Source organism: Rhinoderma darwinii (genome assembly GCF_050947455.1).
Source record: "Rhinoderma darwinii isolate aRhiDar2 chromosome 1 unlocalized genomic scaffold, aRhiDar2.hap1 SUPER_1_unloc_26, whole genome shotgun sequence".
NCBI classification, from domain to species: Eukaryota; Metazoa; Chordata; class Amphibia; order Anura; family Rhinodermatidae; genus Rhinoderma; species Rhinoderma darwinii.
In genome coordinates this window covers 87,979-109,780 of record NW_027461663.1, presented here as the reverse complement: position 1 = coordinate 109,780, position 21,802 = coordinate 87,979, and the positions used below count along the sequence as shown (strand labels likewise).

Here is a 21,802-nt window from a genome sequence, read left to right as displayed (position 1 = left end):
GAATTTGACTTGCGTTGTGGATTTTTTATTCTGCAGCACATCAATTTCTGACACGGAATGAGCAAGGATTTGTTAAGGATTTTCACCATTCAATGGGGAAGAAGGAATCCACAATCAAATCCTAGTTGCAGACTTCTCTGCGGATCCACAGCAAAATCCGCAGTTGCTTCTGTGGCAACGCTTGCCTTGGTCCCCTCGTCGGTATCTGTAGGACGCGTCAACAAGTGAATCACAGAAGGATTGTTAAAGATCAGTATGTTTTATTTTATTTTGGTTTACGATCAGTTTTTTCACAAAAGGAAAATCTACAACAAAATCTGCATGATTTAGTAAGGATTTTCTGTGGAAATTTTAAACAGAAAAACCATAATATGTGAACTAACCATTAGGCTGCGTTAACGCAGGACGGCTAGGACACAGCGTATCCACCCTGGCCGCCGCAGAGAATTCCGGCTGAAAAACCACACCAAATTGCAGTGTCGTTTTTTGGCCAGAATGTCTGCTATGGAAAACTGCATGTAGAAAAAAAAAAAAGGTTTGATACTTACGAAGCCATGGCGGCATGTCCCTCTGCCATACTGCATGCCGGCCTCCTGGGAGGACGGTCACATGAGATGAAACGTCATCCCAGGAGGCTGGCCTGGATGAAGAAACACAGAAATCTGGGTACGATTTTTTTTCTTCTCCTGAGTTGCGTTTTTTTGCGGCAGAATCGCTGCTTTTCTGCTGCAAAAAAAATCCGCAACATCTGCTTTCTGTTGTGGGTTTTTCTTCCCATTGAATTCAATGGGGAAAAGCCCCAAAATAAAAATAGCGATTACGCAAATACAATTGACATGCTGCGGATTAAAAAAAACACTGCAGTTTAATTTAAGCTCTGCATTTACGCAGCATGTGGATGAGATTTCTTCAAATTTCATCCACTTTGCTGCTACTGTACTATGATGTGGATTTTCCGCAACGAATTCTGTAGTGGAAAATCTGCAGTATTTACACTACGCGTTAACTTACCCTTATAGTTACCCATGACTCCCATAGACATCATTCGAGAGAGCCGTATGCAAGCTTCTAACCGTAAAAGCAGCTTCTGACGCTCGGTTTAAACAGGCAAAGAAGAGAACCAAAAGTATCAGCCAAATCCGATGAATTTAGTAACCCCCATTAACGTTTAAGATTTTCTCAAAAACTTTTCCTTAATGAAAAAGAACAGAAACAGGAGCTTCTCCCTCCCCTAGTAATTAGTATTACCACCACCACGTAAGAGCCTGGAATAGCTTTAAAGGGCTCGAAACAAATAGACAAGACAGAACCAGCCTTATACAAATGGAAAATCTAAAAAGTCTACTGCTTTCTAACCATTAAGCATAATTTAATGTCAAAAACCTTTCGACAGTTAAATTATCCCCAAAAAAATTAATAAATACAGAACAAGTTCTAATAGGCTTCCTTCAAGAACTTACTGTGTCACTCTCCTCGTCCGAGACAGATTGAACCTGGGGGTTATAGTGGAGTGGAGAATAAACCCAGCTCCGGTCATCTGGAGGCTATACAAGTTTGAGGAGAAAAGTTAAAAAGGCAGGAGAAGAAGTAGGAAGAGAGGGAAAAAAAAAAAAAAAAAGGACAGAAAAGAAGAAGAATAAAATAAACGGATGCATATATGCCTAAAGGGTCTACAGGAGCCTCTAACAATGCTGCAGAAGACTTGTATTAGACTCCGTCATGTATTTTTAGCATTTGTTTTGTCACCTTGAATGAAATGATTGTACGGATGGTACTCACAGAGCCAGTGGATGATGAAGCAGAGGGCATCCTGTTGAGGCGGGGGGAATACACCCAATATCGCCCATCCGTGAACTACTTGAAGGGTGAGATGCAGCCAACACAGATGTGAGATAGATGAATGAAGCAATTGAGAGAATGGGATGAGTTTGCCACACACAGTGATACACAGACAAACAGACCATAAAAGGTTTGGAGAGATTGAGAGGAGGACAAACTTCTCTGTACAGTGAGAAAAATTACAAGGGAAATTCTATGTATAAAGAGAGAAGTAGGGCAGGGTCAGGTCCATGCAATGCAGGATGACAGTTAAGTATTACTTAGTGCAATGAGGACATACAGAGTCAAGTTTTCCAGTGGAAAATAAATTAAATGCTTGCAGAGGAGAGTAGTTACAGCAATTTGTCATATTTAGAGGTTTGGAATTATTAAAAACAGATTAGAAAAAGGTTGGATTTCATAATTTTTTTTGCGCTGCAAATAGCACCATTTTTCAAGACCGGGAAGATTAAGCATTCATGAGCAAGAAAAGCCAAAATACTGTTGAAGCAGATTTACTGCAGTATTCTTGTATAGTAAAATATTAAATCGGAAGGTTAACAGAACGGCCAGTCACACTGCACACGCATGACATGTAGCACTTACTGGTGCCAGAATTACCCATCACAGGTAGCTGCGTTAGTGTCAATGTCTGTAAGACGGTAAGATGAAAGATTGAGATAACACTTCAGTTATTCTGCATTTTATGTACATTGCGTGATAGTTAATAGAAACTTAAAAGGGGGTTATACAGGATTAGAAAAACATGGTTGTTTTCTTCCAAAAATAGCACCACACCTGTCCACGGGTTGTATGTGGTATTGCAGCTGAGCCCCATTCACTTTATTAGAGCGGAGGTGCAATACCAGACAATTCATGGACAGGTGTGGCACTGTTCCTGGAAGAAAGCAGCCATGTTTTTGGAATCCTGGAAAATCCCTTTAAAGAGAACCTTTCACCTGCCCATACATGTGCAGCTGAGTGAAGCATGTAATGGGTAGGGCTGTACATACCTAGTCTCACTATAAAAAAAAAATGTTTATCTTTTTCCGTTATTTAGATATCGGTGCAGTTATATCTGGCGCGCGATATTTAAAAAACCACCTGAACGGTCAATGGGGCGTGTAATGGGCAAGGGGGAGTGTAACATCGCTGCGACATTGTCCAATCAGCTACGGACAGGGTCACAGCAAGAGCTGGAGAGAGGAGAGCGTGTGCGCGTGCAGCTCGGAGCTGTGAGAGATCACACAGGCTTGTCCTTGTCTGCAGAGCTGAAGGAGTGAGTGAGAGCGCGCGTATGACGAAGATACTCCCGCCGCCACGGAACAGAAGAAGAATTCACATTCTTCTTTTCCTCTTCTGTTCTGTGGTGGCGGCGGCGGAGCTGCGCGCACACACTCTGTCTCCAGCTCTTGCAGTGATACGGTCTGTAGCGGATTGGACAGTTTCATAGCAATGTTACACGCCCCTTGGCCATTATACTCCACATTGACAGTTCAGGGGGTTATTTAAATATCGTGCACCAACTATAACTGCACCGATATCTAAATAACGGAAAGGTTTGTACAGCCCTGCCTATTACATGCTGCACAAGTTTGGGCAGGTGAAAGGTTCTTTTTAAGTATTCATAGGATATCGCATACATTTCTCATAGTTAGGGGGTCATACCTCTGGAACCCCTACTTTTCTGAGAACAACTGTTTCCGTAATTCCCATAGTCCGAACACACAAGTACAACCAGCTTTCTGCTTCTTCATCCCCCTCAGCTGATGCCAATTTATGGCATATATTAAGTTGTCAAGGATAAGTAAAGTGCCACACTTCAGTTAGAGAAGGAGGTGATCCACAATGCCAAGTTTAGAAGATCCCTCAGGACAGAAGCACACACGCAGTTTTTGGGACACAATAGAAAGAAGATGCATCAGTATTTTCTTTAGACCATTCCCGCCTTTTAGATCCGCTTCGCTGAGCCAAAGACTGCGTGTGTATTCCTCGCCTTAGGGTAGGAACACACACTGCGTATTCAGGGAGGATACATGGACATATGGTACACTCAGTGCACCTTGTGACATCACACGAGGGGTGTTCCAGCCAGCGTAGAAGAGCCGGTGGGGAGGATCCTGGAAGACTCCAGGTGAGCTGCAGAGGGGGCCTGTAATGTATTGTGCGGTCTGTGTTTGCAGTGGAGAAAGGAGAAGGGGGACCATTAAATTATAGCCCCCCCTCCTCCTCTCTCCACCGCAAACTGCACAATACATTACAAACTGTGGGTTGCGACCCCCTGGGGCGGGCGTGTGATGACCTCTGGGGAAGTCGCAAGTCACTCACCGAGGTCCCGATTTCATTCAATGCTGGAGCAAGAAGCGGACAGCTCCCTGCTCCAGCGTTCACTGTGCCCTGAGCCATGAGTGGCTCGATGGCAGACAGGCGCGATGTAGTGACGTCATCACGCTAGTCTGAGCTGAATCACTCATAGCACAGACCAAAGGAGGAGCAGGATCTCCTCCACCTGGCGTGGGAATGGGGATAGGAAAGTTATTTTATTATTTTTCTATTATGCACATATGAGGGCATTATAATGTGTTAGGGCATCAATGGGAGCATTATACTCTGTGAGGGCAGCTATGGGGAGCATTATACTGTGTGGTGGCAGCTATGGGGAGCATTACACTGTGTGGTGGCAGCTATGGGGAGCATTACACTGTGTGGTGGCAGCTATGGGGAGCATTACACTGTGTGGGGGCATTATACTACGGAGGCAGCTATGGGGGCTGTTGGGAAAGGCGGCTGGGCATAGGCGCGCACATGGGTCTGGTGGGATTGGGTGGGGTAGGGGGGCCCAATTCTTGCACCAGGGCCCATGAGCCTTTAGCTAGGCCCCTGCTACATCATCCAGAGAGGCCGGACTGGAGAAGAAGCAGGGAACTCTAGGAAAGTATAACTATTATTTATTTTCTTACTTGCGATTTAGCGGGAGAATCGCTGTGATTCCGCCGCAAACATCGCAACACACCCCACTTTGCTGCAGGTTTAAGCCCCCAATTGAATTCAATGGAAAAACTGCGTTTCCGTCGCATTAATTGATAGGCTGGGGTTGAAGAAACCGCACCGCAGGTCAATATGTGCGTTTTTTCAGCTACATTTTTCCGCAGTGTGGGGACGAGATTTCTTGAAATCTCACCCATACTGCTGCTACTGTAAAATGCTGCAGATTTTTCCGCAATTAATCCGTTGCGGAAAATCCGCAGTGTGTGTGTGTGTTCGTACCCTTAAAGTGGTAACTGAAGAAAAGATTGCACATTAAGCCATTATTGAGCAGAGCATAATATATTAGTTAGGGTTAGGTAGAATTTTTTACCCCGTTAAGGCAAATTAAATAGTTCTTTGCGGTCTTGTCAGGTTTGTGAAAGATTAATAGTCTGGGCACACTTTTTAGGCAGATTTCACGTGTACTGGATTTGCCACAGATCTCTTTCCATTGCATCTCTTTCCATTCCAAAGAGTAAAATCTGCATTGAAAATCCACATCAAATCTGCGACGTATGAACTAAGCCTTAGGACTTGTCCACACGCAGCGGAATTGTGGCGTATTTTCTGTCCGGAATAACTATAGTACTAAGCAGGACGGAAAATACGCATAGAATACAGTAGCAGCATAGTGGGTGAGATTTAACAAATCTTATCCACATGCTGCGTTAATATTCGGAACAGACATTATCATGTCAATTCCTGCTGCAGTAAGTGGACTGAATTGCTGCGTTTTTCAGAGGAGATATCACTATCTTCTAGCATTGTGAAATCCGCACCGTTTTCTGAAGTCAAAAACATATAGTGCGGTTTTTCCGCAGCAGAATGTCTGCTAGTTTTAACGGAATTGCTGTCGAAATTTTCTGCAGCAATTCTGTTACGTGTGGACAAGCCCTTAGGCTACGTGCACATGTTGCGTGATTTGGTACAGGTAATTCCGCAGGTAAAATCCACACTTAATAGTTTAGGTGCACTAAGGCTACAAAAAAAAGTGTAAAACTCACATTTCACACAGACATAAGTATTCAGACCCATTGTTATGACACTTCAAATTTAGCTCTGGGGGCCTCCCATTTTCTAGATCATCTTTGGAATGCTTCTACACCTTGGAGTCCACTGGTGGTAAATTCATCGGATTGGACAGGACTTGGAAAGCCACACCCCTGTCTATATAAGGTTTTACAGCATGCCACGCCATTTAATTTAGGGCCTGTTCACATCACCGTTCAGGGGTTCCGTCTGAGGTTTCTGTCGGGTGAACCCCGCAACGGAAAGTGAAAGCACAGCTTCCGTTTCAGTCACCATTGATCTAATAGTAGTTGAGTCTGCTATTGATTCCGTGGGAAAACCGGAAACCTGCCGGAATGGTGACGAACGGAAACCATTGGCGATGTTTCCGTCACCATTGCTATCAATGGTGACTGAAACGGAAGCTGTGGTTTCAGTTTCACTTTACGTTGCGGGGTTTACCCAACGGAAACCTCTGACGGAACCCCGGAACGGAAAGCGAACAGTTATGTGAACAGGCCCTAATATAGATCCCCTGAGCCTGCTGTATAATACTGTATATAGTATACCCCTTGACAGTATAATGCCTCCACAGCTGCCCCCACACATTATGTCCCTATAGCTGCCCCCACACAGTATAGGGCTCCCATACAGCCCCAATAGTGCCTAATAAAAATAATAAAACACATCCTCCCCTAACCCCATTCCAACGACAAAAGGAGATCCCTCTGCTCCTCTGGTCTGTGTGGCTTGGTGCATATTTTCAATTTCCACTGCGCTTCTGCCATATACCGGCGTTTCATGCATCCTATTGGTCCATTGTGTCCTCAATGCCCACCCTATTTACTTCTTGTATAGTCTCAATGCCCACAAGCCACGGCGACTGGTATATACAGGGATGATGGGGCTCCCAGCATATAATCCCATCATACCTGTATATTACCTCTAACATCCCTGTTTAGAACTCCCATAAACAGGGATGATGGGGGTTTTATACAGGGACCCCATAATACCATTGGGGCGGGCATTAAGGCTAAAACAAGAAATAAACGGGCTGGGCATTGAGGACTCCGTGGACCAAGCTGCCTGAAAGGCCGGTATATAGCAGAAGTGCAGCGGACTCTGAATACATGCACGCTTAGCTGCTCACGGCTCAACACAGACAGGCGCGAGGAAGTGAGGTCATTGCGCCTGACTGCGCTGAGCCGTGAGCAGGCAGCGTTATGCAGTGAATAGTATAGTAGGAAACGAACATTCCGCAGATACAGTTGACACCGACAAAAAAACGAAATGCGCAAGATGACCAGTGATCTGCGCCGAATTTCCTTTTTTTTTTTCCAGATTAATTGCCCAGGCCCAGCCTCTCCTCAGTAAAAGACACATGAAAGTCCAACTGGAGTTTGCAAAAAAGCACCCAGAGGACTCTGACTGAAAAACGATATTCTATGGTCTGATGAAACCAAGTTTAAACTTTTTGGCCTCAATTCTAAGTGCCATGTCTGGAGGAAACCAGGCCCTACTCATCACCTGCCCTGACCATCCCTACAGTGAAGAACGGTGGTGGCAGCATCATGCTGTGAGGGTGTTTTTCAGCGGCTGGGACAGGGAGACTAGTCAGGGTTGAGGGAAAGATGAATGGAGCAAAGTACAGAGATATTCTCAATGAAAACTTGATCCAGAGTGCTCTAGACCTCAGACTGACCAGAAGGTTCACCTTAAACTGGTTGCCGACACAGGACGAGTATGCTCGTCCTGAGCGGCGAGCACACTCGTCCTGTGTGACAGCCGTCTGTGCGCGCGATCGAGAGCGGGGCAACGGCTGTAATACACAGCCACGGCCCCGCTCTGACAGCGGAGAGGAGAGAAACATCTTCTCTCCGCCGTTAACCCTTTGAACGCCGCGATGACAGCTGATCGCGGCGTTCAAAGATGGGGGACTGCACATTGATCGCATCACAGAAAATAACTGTGACGCGATCAAAGCCCACAACTCGTATGGCCAGACAGCCCGGGGTCCATTGAAGGACCCCAGGGCTGTCTGAACAGATTTCCTGTTGTTTGGGCATACTGAGGTGTGTCCTAACAACTGCCTGTGTACAATCAGTAAACAGGCTAATGTACTGGCATATAGATCTATGCCAGTACATTACAGTTACAAAATAAAAATGATAAATCCCTTTATGGGATTAAAAAAAAAAAAAAAAAGTTAAATTAATGTAAAAAATTTTTTTATGATAAATAAATAAAAAAAATATACACAGAAACACACATTTTTTATAATACATAAACTTTTTAAAATATAAGTCCCAAAACATGAAATAATATAGACATATTTGGTATCGCCACGACCGTAACAACCTGTACAACAAATGTATAACATTATTTATGATGATCGGTGTATGGTGTAAAAAAAAAAAAAAAAAATTCAAACTACAGCAGAACTGCTTTTTTTCTGCATTTTCGCCAAAATAAAAATTTATAGAAATTAAACGATAATGTATTTGTACCAAAAAATGGTACCTACATAAAGTACAACTCGTCCCGCAAAAAACAAAGTCTCATACAACTATGTCGTACAAAAAAAATAAAAGTTATGAGCGTCGGAATGCAAAGAGGGGAAATGTAAAAAAATTGCTCTGTCCTCAAGGCCAAAATTGGCCGTGTCCTTAAGGGGTTAAAGCAAGACAATGATCTTAAGTAAACAGCTAAGACAACACAGGAGTGGCTAAGGGAGAACTCTGTGAACGTCCCAGAGTAGCTCAGCCAGAGTTCTGACATGGACTCGAACATCTCTGGAGAAACCTAAAAATGGCTGTCCACTGACTGTCCCCATCCAACCTGACAGGGCTTGAGGATCTGCAGAGAAGAATGGCAGAAAATCCCCAAATCCAGGTGTGCAAACCTTGTGGCATCATACCCAAGAAGACTGGAGGCTGTTATCACTGCCAAAGGTGCTTCAACTAAGTACTGAGTAAAGGGTCTTAATACTTATGTCAATGCAATATTTTATAGTTTTTCCTTTTCAATAAATTAGCAAAGATTACTAACATTCTGTTTCCACTTTGTCATCATGGGGTATGGAGTGCCGAATGATGGAGAAAAAAAAACTGGATATTTTTTTTTTATATTTTAGCACAAGGCCTCAACATAAAATGTGAAAAAATTAACAGGGTCTGAAGACTTTCCGAATGCATTGTATCCTGAATGCAGCAGCTAGTCGCATCTCTGACCATCCCCTCCCCTCTGCCATTTACTGCACTGGTTGCCAAATCACTTTAGAATACAATACTCATTACTCCCACCCACAAAGCTGGACCTTCTTACATTTCCTCCCTCATCTCTGGCTTCCACCCTACCGGTGTCGAATATCACCAAATGAACGAAGACTAACATGCTTCATAATCCGAACCTCCCACTCCTGTACCAAAGACGTTTCTCATGTTGGGACCCAGATAATCAAATTAATTCCCAACGTCCATAGTTTTCAGTGTGTCCTAAAAACACATTTTTCAGCAGGCCTATCAAATTCCCTGATCTGACTCCTTTCCTTTACCCCCACATCAGAACAAGATTCCTTATTTCTACAGTCTCCACTCCGCACTCCGTGCACGCTAATGTACTTAATATTTGTGTATACACAGATACTGGCTGGTGACTGGCTCATGCAGCTTTGTGTGTACTACCCTAGGTTTCTAAAAAAACAAGAAACTTCGGGACCATTGTACCGAACAAGAACTTTTCATTTTGTGTCTTTTCATTCTTGTTGGAATCGTTAATCTGAATTGTAAAGTGCTGCGGAATATGTTGGCGCTATATAAAGTTGCATTTCTAACATGACAATGCCTCAGTACAAAGCTATATCAAGAGATTAATATACACAGTAAGTCATAATTCACCTTAACCACATTAAAACTCAGTTTTTCGTAATTCCGGTGGTTTAATCCTAGTACAGATTCTCCCTTACATCAGTTAGGATCACTATTCTAATTTCCAGAATGTGAAATGTCAGAATACTACTAGAGAACGATTTATTTCAGCTTTTATTTCTTACATCACATCCCCAGTGGTTAAGAAGTTTACATACATGTGGTTAGTATTTTAGTAGCATTGCCTCTAACTTGGGTCATACAAGTAAGGTAGCCTTCCACAAGCTTCTCATAATAAGTTGCTGGAATTTTGGCCCATTCCTCCTGACAGAACTTGAGTAAGTAAGGTTTGTAGAACTCCTTGCTCGCACATGCGGTTTCAGTTTTGCCTTTATATTTTCTATGGGATTGAGGTCAGGGCTTTGTGATGGCCACTCCATTACCTTCACTTTCTTGTCCTTAATCCATTTTGCAACAACTTTAGAAGTACAGTTAGGTCCAGAATTATTTGGACAGTGACACAAGTTTTGCCATTTTAGCGGTTTACCAAAACATATTGTATATAAAGTTTAAAGTGCAGACTCCCAGCTTTAATTTGAGGGTATTCACATCCTAATTTGAGGAAGGGTTTAGGAATTACAGTTCATATGTAGCTGCCTCTTTTTGAAGGGACCAAAAAGGTAATTGGACAATTCTCTCAAAAGCTAATAGGCTATTCCCTCCTGAATCCATCATCAATTAAGCAGGTAAAAGGTCTGGCATTGATTCCAGGTGTGGCCTTTGCATTTAGAAGCTGTTGCGGTGAACCCACAATATGCGGTCAAAGGAGCTCTCAATGCAAATGAAACAGACCATCGTTAGGCTGAAAAAAAATGAAGAAATCTATCAGAGAGATCACAGAAATGTTAGGAGTGGCCAAATCAACAGTTTGGTACATTCTTGGGGGAAAAAAAACCAAAACAAAGCACACTGGTGATCTCGTGAACTCCAAAAGGCCTGAACGTCCACGGAAGACAACAGTGGTGGATGATCGCAGAAACCTTTCCATGGTGAAGAAAAAACCCTTCACAACATCTACCCAAGTGAAGAACACTCTCCCGGAAGTAAGTGTATCCTTATATAAGTCTAAGTCTACAATAAAGAGAAGACTTCATGAGAGCAAATACAGAGCGTTCACCACAAGGCGCAAATCATTAATCAGCCTCAAAAATAGAAAGGCCAGATAACAACATGCCAAACAACGTCTAAAGAAGCCAGCTCAGTTCTGGAACAGCATTCTTTGGACAGATGAAACTAAGATCAACCTGTACCAGAATGATGGGAGGAAGAATGTATGGAGAATGCTTGGAACGGCTCATGATCCAAAGCACACCACATCCTCTGTAATACATGGTGGAGGCAGTGTGATGGCATGGGCATGCATGGCTGAAAAAAGGCACTGGGTCACTAGTGTTTATTGATGATGTGACTGAAGATAGAAGCAGCCGGATGAATTCTGAAGTGATCAGGGATGTAATTTCTGCTCAGATTCAACCAAATGCAGCAAGGTTGATTGGACGTCGCTTCACAGTACAGACGGACAATGACCCAAAACATACTGCGAAAGCAACCCAGGAGTTTTTTTTAAGGCAAAGAAGTGGAAAATTCTGCAATGGCCAAGTCAATCACCAGATCTCAACCCGATTGAGCATGCATTTCACTTGCTTAACTGCTTTCCGTCATTTGCAGAAGACTTGTATTAGACTTACATCATAGCCGGGTAGGGGGAAGTATGGAACAGGCTCACGGAATGAACCTGCTCCATACAATACGGGTGTCGGCTGTATGTTGCAGCCGACTCTTCACAGTAACGAGCGGGATCGCGCTCGAGCATGATCCCGCTCGTTTAACCCGTTAAATGCTGCAGTCAATAGCGACCGCTGTATTTAAATTGTTAGAAAGAGGGCGACCCCCCTCTAGCAGCTCATCGTGTCCCCTGCAATGCAATCGCAGGGTGGCGATGGTTGCTATGGCTGCCTGGGGGCCTAATGAAGGCCCCCAGGTCCGCCATCTTTGTGATCCTACTAAGCCCTGCCTCTGGCAGAGCTTAATAGAAGCCTGTCAGAAAGACGATCTACTGAAATACATTAGCATTGCATTATATAGTGCAAGTGATCCAACGATCGGTGGTTGAAGTTCCCTTGGGGGACTAATAAAAAAAAAAAAAAAAGTACAAATTAGTAAAAAATAAAAGTTGTTTTTTTAATGTAAAAATAAGTCAAAAACAAATAAAATTATTAAAAGTTAAAAAAAACAAAAAAACAAAAAACAACCCTTTTCCCATTAGAGCATAGTAAAAAAAATTAAATAAACCATAATTGGTATCGCCGCATCCGTAGAAGCCTGTACTATTACAATATATCATTATTTTACCCGCACGGAGTACGCCGTAAAAAAAAAAAAAAAAAAAAGAAGATTGTAAACAGCAGAATCGCTATTTTTTTGTCACCTCACCTCCCACAAAAAAATGGAATAGAAAGTGATCAAAACGTTGCATGTAACCCAAAATGGTATCATTAAAAACTACAGCTTATCCCGCAAAAAAATCAGCCCTCATACCACTTAGGGTATATGATCACACAGCTTATTTTCGGCCATTTTTCGGGCCGTAAACTCAGAAGCAGATAGTCTCCAAACATCTGCCTGTTGATTTCAAATGGGAAAAACGGCGCTGTTCCGACTGGGCCTTTTTTTACGCGCCCGTTTTGAGACGGGCGCGTAAAAAAAAGCCCGCGAAAAAGAAGAAGTGCATGTCACTTCTTGAGACTTTTTGGAGCAGTTTTTCATTGACTATAGAAAAACAGCTCCAAAAACGGCCGTAAAAAAACGCGAGTTTGCTTAAAAAAACAGCTGAAAGTCAGGAGCGGGGATTGCAATTTGTGATTGCCGTAATCGTATTGACCCGCAGAATAAAGTGAACATGTTTTAATTGCACAGTGAATTTCTAATTTTCTACACCACAAATAATGTTTTTCCCGTTTCCTAGTACATTATATTGCACAATAAATGGCGAGACGAAAAATCAAGCCCTCATAGGACTATATAGACGGAAAAATAAAAAAAATTAATGGCTTTTGGAACGTGGGGAGGAAAAAACTAAAATTTAAATGTGAAAGTTGTTTACGACGGGAAGGGGTTAAGACAAAACTTAAGACAGAAGTACCCACAAACAAGCAACAACTGAAGACAGCTGCAGTAATGGCCTGGCAAAGCATCTGGAGGAAACCCAGCGTTTGGCGAAGTCCATGGGTTCCAGACTTCAGGAAGTCGTTGCCTGCAAAGGATTATCTCCGAAAAACATTTTATTTATGGTAATGTTAATTTGTCCAATTACTTTTGAGCCCCTGAAATGAGGAGGCTGTGTAGAAAAATGGATGCAATTCCTAAACGTTTCACAGGATATTTTTGTTCACCCCTTTGAATTAAACCTGAAAGTCTAAACTTCAATTGCACCTCATGTGTTTCATTTCAAATCCTATGTGGTGGCATGCAGAGCCCAAATCATGAAGATTGTGTCACTGTCCAAATAATTCTGGACCTAACTGTATGCTTGGTGTTATTGTCCATTTGGAAGACGCATTTGTGCCCAGCCCAAGCTTTAACTTCCAGACTGCTGGCTTGATATATTGCTTCAAATTCTCAACATTAATTTCCTTCCCCATAATGCCATCTATTTTGTGTAGTGCACCAGTCCCTCCTGTAGCAAAACACCCCCACAGTACAATGGCAGCACCCCCTGCTTCATGGTTGGGATGGTGTGTCCCCCCCCCCCCCCACACACACGTTTTCCTTGTTTTCTTGCATTAGAACCAAAAATTAAAATGGATTTTAAAATTTGATTGTGTATACTGGACCGGATAAAATAGCTCAAATTGTTAGAAACTGAAAAGTAAAAAAAATATAATAATAATAATAATAATAATAATAATAATAATCTGAAAAGTTGTAAGTGCATATGTATTAGCTGCCTTTGCTATAAAAACCCATAAATAAAGCCTGGTTAAACCAATTAACTTCACAAGTCACATAATTAATGTAAATAAGGTCCCCTGTCTGCAACGTGTCATATGATCTGTCACATGTCAGTAGAAGACACCTGTTCTGAAAGGTCTTCCCCGAGTCTGTAACACCAGTAAGTAAGCAATATGAAGACCAAGAAGATCTCTAAACAGGTCAGAGGCAAAGATGTGGAGAAAAATAAATCTGGTTTGGGTTCTAAAAACAAATATTCAAAACTTTGAAGATCCCTCCAAGCACCATTAAAATTAATTATTACAAAAATGGAAAGAATATGGCACAACTACAAACCTGACAAGAAAAGGACGTCCACCAAAGCTCAGACCGGGCATAAAGGGCATTAAATCAGAAATTCAACAAAAGACAGCAATGAGAACACTGAAGGAGCTCTAAAGATCCACAGCAGAGATTAAAGAATCTGTCCATAGGACCAGAACAGGCTGTACCCTCCACAGAGTGGGGCTTTATAAATGGAAAAAAAAAGCCATTGCTTAACCCCTTAATGACCAGCCTATTTTAGACATTAATGACCAAGCTATTTTTTTAAGTTTTTCCATCGTCTCATTCCAAGAGCTATAACGTTTTTATTTTTGCGTCGACACAGCTGTAGAAGGTCTTGTTTTTTGCGGGACAAGTTTTTTTTTTTACTAGCACCATTTTGAGGTACATATTATTTATTGATTAACTTTTATTACATTTTTGGGGGGGGGGAAATAGAAAAAAACCTGAAATTTCGGCACCCTTTTTTGCGTCCTAAATCTACGCCGTTTACCGTGTGCTATAAATAACACAATAACTTTATTCAGCGGGTTGTTACGATTACAACGATACCAAATTTGTATAGTTTTTGTATGTTTTACTACTTTTACACAGTAAAAACGCTTTTTTTTCAAAATTATTTGTTCTTGCGTCTCCATATTTGAGGAGCCGTAACGTTTTTATTTTTTCGCCGATGTGGTTGTAGGAGGGCTTTTTTTTGCGGGACGACTTGTAGTTTTTATTGGTACCATTTTTGAGTAGATACGACTTTTTGATCATTTTTTAATCACATTTTTTTAAAGTCAGGACTCAGAAAACAGCAATTTTTCCATCTTTTTTTATTAAATTTTTTATGGCGTTCACCGTGCGGGTTAAGTAATGTAATAGCTTTATAGTCGGGGTCGTTACGGACGCGGCGATACCAAATATGTGTAATTTTTTTACTTTATTTTGTTTTTTTAATACTAAAGCAGTTTGTAAGGGGAAAACGTGGGTTTTTAATTTTTTTTCACATTTTTTTTTAATTAACTTTATTAAACTTTTTTTTTACTAGTCCCACTAGGGGACTTTAATATGCGATCGCTATTATAATACACTGCAATACTTCTGTATTGCAGTGTATTATGCCTGTCCGTTTAAAACGGACAGGCATCTGCTAGGTCATGCCAGAGGCATGATCTAGCAGGCATTCGCTCCAGGCAGACCTAGGGGCCTTTATCAGGCCCTCGGCTGCCATCGGAGACACTGACACTCGGCGATCGTATCGCCGGGTGTCGGTGGGATGAGAGGGAGCTCCCTCCCTCTCTCCAAAACCACTCAGATGCGGTTAAACGGGTGAGATCGATCTGGCAGCTGAGAGCAGGGAGATTTGACAGCTCCCTGCTCTGTTTACTTATTCCGATGCCGCGACGTAAAAAGTCTATGGCATCGGAATAAGGCCCGTTAGTGACCGACGTAAAAAGACTATGGGCCGGTCACTAACGGGTTAAAGAAACACATAAGAAAACACAGTTTGGAGTTGGCCAAACAGCAGGTGGCAGACAAATGTCTCCCATGTGTCTGGGGAGACTTGAGACTGGGATGGAGGTTCACCTTTCAGCAGGACAATGACACTAAATATACTGCTAAGGCTACACTGGAGGAGTTTAAGGGGAAACTTAAATATCTTGGAATGGCCTAGTCAAAGTTCAGGCCTCGATCCAAATCGACAATACGTGGCATGACTTTAAGAAGCTGGATACCAGCACAACTCATCTCACTTGGAGTTGGAGCAGTTTTGCTTGGTAGAATGGGTAAAAATCTCAGTGTCTAGATGTGCTAAACTAAGACACATACCCCAAGCATCTGTAATTGCAGAAAAAGGTGGCTTGGCTTCAGACAAGTATTGGAGTTTAGGGAGGGGGGGGGGGGGTTCTGATGCACATTAAAAGTTCTCTGGTTTTTGTCATAATTATTTATTTATTTTTCACAAATCTAAAAATGAAATGGTAATACAATTTTAAAAAGACAAAATATTACTTTATTTTTCAATGAACGGTCAAAGTTAATGGAGGTGTCATGTGGTTAAAATATATAAAACTGGAATAAATGGCAATACATATACACACACACACACACACACACACACACGTTTTCTTTTTTATTACACATATATATGTACACACACATACCTCAAGTGGTGCGGAGATCGATATATATATATAAAAAATAAAAAAGAAGCACCACCGTTTGAGTTGTACATGGTGCAAAGTCCTCATCCGGACATACGACCAATGTCCCAAAGTACCCAGCAAAAACCAAAATACAAGGCAGCACTCCAAGTTTAGTGAAAAATAGTCTGACTTTAAGCACCACTACGTTTCAGCCCTACTCCATGGGGCCTTTCTCAAGCAATACAGCTCAGTGAACAGTGCACATATCCATGATTTCTCAAAGTACATAATAAAACAGTTTGAATACAAAAACTGTATAATTTCATCAATTCAGGTACATAGTACAAAAGTGAACAAATCTTCAGTGTAATGAACAAGATATGATGATCACATTTCGTCAAATATTAGCCTATACAGTATATAAAACCTCAAAGGGTGTTGTTAAGTGCATGTGTACAAAATTGAAGATATTGAAAACTTTTAATCATTAGAATTATATATTGATTAAAAGTTTTAAATATCTTCAATTTTGTACACCTGCACTTTATGTATTGGCACTTAACAACACCCTTTGAGGTTTTATATACAGTATAGGCTAAACGCCTTCTCAAACGGTGCTGCTATTTTTGATATTGTTGACCTATAAAGCTCTGCACATTTACAATAGGTCTACTAATAAGGATCATCACCAAGGAATCGATCAACCCGATGTCTTCTCATACACCCAGGCAGATGTGGAGAGGATACTCCAGGGCACAGTGGGAGATGTTACTTTCTTATCTATACCCTAAAATTAAAGAAATTGGAACATGAAAAGAAGGAGGTCTCAGGAGAGACCAAATCCTTTTTTTACACAATGATTTTTTCACTCGGTATACCCAAATTTCCAATAAATATGCATTGGACATATTGTTAAAGATCGAATATCTACAAAAAGATTTACACTGCACTGGAGAAAAGGTGCGTAATATCGAAACCACATTGAAAACATCACTATCTACGCAAGAATTTGAGGAGTAGATGGCTAAATTAAATAGTTATTTGCATAAACTGGATTGGAAGAGACAAAACGACAGAAGTGGCAGAGAGACTTAGACAACTACACGAATGAAAATCTATAGAATTGGCAAATTGAACAGAAAAATGATCGTCGCTATGTTGGAAAGGATCGTCCACCAAATAGGCGTATGAGAAACGAGGGGCTACAAAGTGTCAACTTTACTGTGGAGAATAGGGTGCAGGATTTTTTAGATCAGGCTCTGGACCAAGTACTTCCGCGTACCACCAACGGAGAACCCAACGTGGGGGCAGAAGACACTTCAGACAACGTAAATATCAGACAACCCAGGTTGCCCAAGCCAGTGATGACTCGGACACCTTCCCTCCGCAAGATGGACAATAAACCGAAACATTAGTGGTAAATATCTCTTCTGTTATACTAACAAAAGCGCAATATACTGTACTTAACAAGGGTTTATCATTCTGTCCAACATCTAAAACGGATTGGTTTGATCTAGAATTTGATTTGCCTCGATTTTATCGTACAATTAAATTGAAAACCTGGTTTGCGGAGCAGGAATATGCTCCCAAAAATAACAGATCGGGAAAATTGAAATTGTGATTTTGATATGACCTTTCAAAAGCGATTTTGCAATGTGTCAGCAATTGAAACTTTCATTACGGCTGTCAAACTAGACATTGAAAGTCTGAAAGAAAGATCAAAAACTCTGAAATTGAAAACATCCCAATATGACTAAAGGAGAGATGGAGGCACTTATAGAACTCAAAGGAAATACTAGGATCACAATTAAACAAGCAGACAAGGGGGGAGCATTGGTGGTGATGGATACTAAAGATTATATTGAGGAGATTATGCGACAGTTACAAGATAGGATCAGTTGTCAATATGCCATAGACCTGTCTAAGTTCATTATAATTGATAATTTGAAAAACTTCCTATCTGTACAGCATCCAGTTAGACCAATTTTATACATACTCCCAAAGATACATAAGTGCCTTGTCAAACCTCCTGGAAGACCCATAGTGTCCAGCATTGGGTCTATCTTTGGAAAAATTTCTATCTTTTTAGAGAAGGTATTGCGCAAGTACGCAATTGAAGTGCCTTCCTACATTCGAGATACCTCGGATTTTCTGCTGAAGATCAAAGCTATCCAAATCCCTACTATGGCCCTACTTTGCTCATTCGATGTGGTGAGCCTATACAAGTCGATTGACCACAGTAGAGATATCTCTTCGATCTATAGGGCTCTGGCAAATGGTGAATATATACCTGCATGTATAGAGTTCTTACTCTCATTATTGGATGTGGTTCTGAGATACAATTATTTCAGGATCTATTTTATATACAACTCAGGAGGGACTGCAATACCTTTATGGCGGCATTGGAGAGGGAGTCTATGTAACCCACCACTTCAGGCACGTCCTGAGGTGGTGGAGATACATAGACAATATTTTTTTCATTTGGCTGGGTACAGTGGAGGAACTGGAATTGTTCCACAAATTTGTCAATATTAATGTAGACATACAGTTTACACTGGTGCAATCATGTACAATAGATACAATTCTTAGATACTACAGTAATTAAATCAGAATTTAAATGATCAGGATTTATAGAAAAATTACGGACAGGAATAATCTCTTGAGATTTGACAGTTGCAATCAGAGTAGCCTTGTAAGGTCGCTCCCATATAGTCAACTACCGAGGGTGAGACGCATAGTAGATTCAGAGGAGATAACCAAGAAGAGGTTGGACGAAATGGGTGAAAAAATTTATCTCCCGGGTTTATCCAAAGAAATTTATTTAATATCATAGGGATAGAGTATCTAAGTCCAACAGAGAGGGGCTCTTATCCCCACAAATGTCTATACAGACAACCACCGACATTAAAAAGAACATCAGTAAGAGAATACCATATGTATCTACGTACAATGAAACCAGTAACGATGTAGCAACAATCATTCGTAAACACTGGGTAGATACTTAATAGCAATCTGAGACATGTCCTGGAATTTGCATTACCTCCACTAATGTCATGTAAACGCTCTAAAAATCGAAAAGAAATTAGTGAAAGCGGATATGGGCTCTAATAAGAAGGTAACACATTCCTCGGGAAGCAAAAGCTGGGATGCTTCCCGTGTCTTAATTGTGTAAATTGTAGATATATGACTAAGGGGGGAGACTTTCATTCACCCCATAACTGGAAAATAATTCAGAATTAAACAGTATCTGACTTGCACGTCGGAATGGGTCATTAACAGGTTACAATGCCCTTGTAATCTTCTTTACAAAGGGGAGGCCACACTGGACTGTAAAAAACATATAAATAACCACAGGTTCACAATTTGCAATAAAAAAGACTGGACCTACCAGTGTCAAAGCATTTTGCGTAAGCAAACCATAAAGAAATGGATTTACGCTTTAGAATCACAGACCATATTCCAAGACGAGGAGGCGATAGTTTCTTTGCTTTAAAAACGAGAATTGGAGTGGATCTACAGATTGCACACATTGTGCCCATACGGATTAAATGTTGACTTTAAATTGAGTGGTATTGGGTAGGAGACAACTTGCCCTCTGCCTTGTCTTTTTTTCTACATTAGAGGGAAATTGATTAGACAAGATGCACATACTGTTTGACTAACTAGATTTCCTTTTTTCTGTCGATTACAGATAAGTTAGGAAGACTCACCCAGTACGGATCCCCTCATGCAGTTACCACGCATATGTTGCAAAAAATTACGTACACTACCGTTCAAAAGTTTGGGGTCACCCAGACAATTTTGTGTTTTCCATGAAAACTCACACTTATATTTATCAAATGAGTTGCAAAATGACTAGAAAATCTAGTCAAGACATTGACAAGGTTAGAAATAATGATTTTTTATTTCAAATAATAATTTTCTCCTTCAGGCTGGGTTCACATGACCACTTTAACGTCCGTAATCGACGGACGTATTTCGGGCGGAAGTCCCGGACCGACCTCAGTGCAGGGAGCTGGACTCCTAGCATCATAGTTATGTACGATGCTAGGAGTCCCTGCCTCTCCGTGGAACTACTGTCCCGTACTGAAAACATGATTACAGTACGGGACAGTTGTCCTGCAGAGAGGCAGGGACTCCTAGCATCGTACATAACTATGATGCTAGGAGCCCGGCTCCCTGCACCGAGTTTGGTCCGAAATACGTCCGTCGATTACGGACGTTAAAGTGGTCGTGTGAACCCAGCCTCAAACTTTGCTTTTGTCAAAGAATGCTCCATTTGCAGCAATTACAGCATTGCAGACCTTTGGCATTCTAGCTGTTAATTTGCGGAGGTAATCGGGAGAAATTTCACCCCATGCTTCCAGAAGGCCCTCCCACAAGTTGGATTGGCTTGATGGGCACTTCTTGCGTACCATACGGTCAAGCTGCTCCCACAACAGCTCTATGGGGTTGAGATCTGGTGACTGCGCTGGCCACTCCATTACAGATAGAATACCAGCTGCCTGCTTCTTCCCTAAATAGTTCTTGCATAATTTGGAGGTGTGCTTTGGGTCATTGTCCTGTTGTAGGATGAAATTGGCTCCAATCAAGCGCTGTCCACAGGGTATGGCATGGCGTTGCAAAATGGAGTGATATCCTTCCTTATTCAAAATCCCTTTTACCTTGTACAAATCTCCCACTTTACCAGCACCAAAGCAACCCCAGACCATCACATTACCTCCACCATGCTTGACCGATGGCGTCAGGCACTCTTCCAGCATCTTTTCAGTTGTTCTGCGTCTCACAAAGGTTCTTCGGTGTGATCCAAACACCTCAAACTTCGATTCGCCTGTCCATAACACTTTTTTCCAATCTTCCTCTGTCCAATGTCTGTGTGCTTTTGCCCATATTAATCTTTTCCTTTTATTAGCCAGTCTCAGATATGGCTTTTTCTTTGACAATCTGCCCTGAAGGCCAGCATCCCGGAGTCGCCTCTTCACTGTAGACGTTGACACTGGCGTTTTGTGGGTAGTATTTAACCCCTTAATGACCAGGCCTGAAAAGACCTTAATGACCAGCGCAATTTTTCTGGTTTTGCCTCTCTGCGCTTCAGCAGCCATAACTTTTTAATTTTTCATTGACGTGGCTGTATGAGGCCTTGTTTTATGCGAGAGAAATCATATTTTTTTTTTCTTCCCACAGTTTGGGGGTAAAATTATTTTTTTTACGCCGTGAATATAGGAAAAAGCGATTCTCTGAATAGTTTTTTTTGTTTATTTTTTATCCCGTTCACGGTTCACGCTAAATAACCCATTAGATTAATTCTTCAGGTTATTACGGTCGTGTAGATACCCAATATGTGTAGGTTTTTTGTTTTTATTTAGTGTAGGGGCAATAAAATGTATTTTATGCAAAATAAAGACTTTTGGGACTTTTTTTTATTTATTTGTTTCGTTACTTTTTTTTTTTTAATCCCATCAAGGGATAACTTTATTTGTAACTTTTTTTTTTTTTACTTGTAATGTATTAGCATACTCCTATATGCTAATACATTACAGTTAGTCACTATGACACAGGCTGCTGATCGGGCAGCACATAGTGTGCCCGAACAGCAGGCACACGGAACAGACAGCC

At 41.5% G+C, this 21,802-nt stretch overlaps 1 protein-coding gene across 2 annotated transcripts in view; it reads right to left on the bottom strand.

Annotated features, from left to right (window-relative positions):
- LOC142671132 (phosphatidylinositol 4-phosphate 5-kinase type-1 gamma-like) overlaps positions 1-21,802 on the bottom strand; it is an 84,331-nt gene that overhangs the window by 5,340 nt on the left and 57,189 nt on the right. Inside the window, exon 17 of one of the 2 annotated variants that reach the window (XM_075847149.1) lies at positions 1,461-1,544. The exons of the other annotated variant lie outside the window; for it this stretch is intronic. Within the exon in view, the coding sequence (XP_075703264.1) occupies positions 1,461-1,544 (84 nt within the window). The remainder of the gene's footprint in view (positions 1-1,460; positions 1,545-21,802) is intronic. 2 annotated transcript variants of the gene reach the window in all.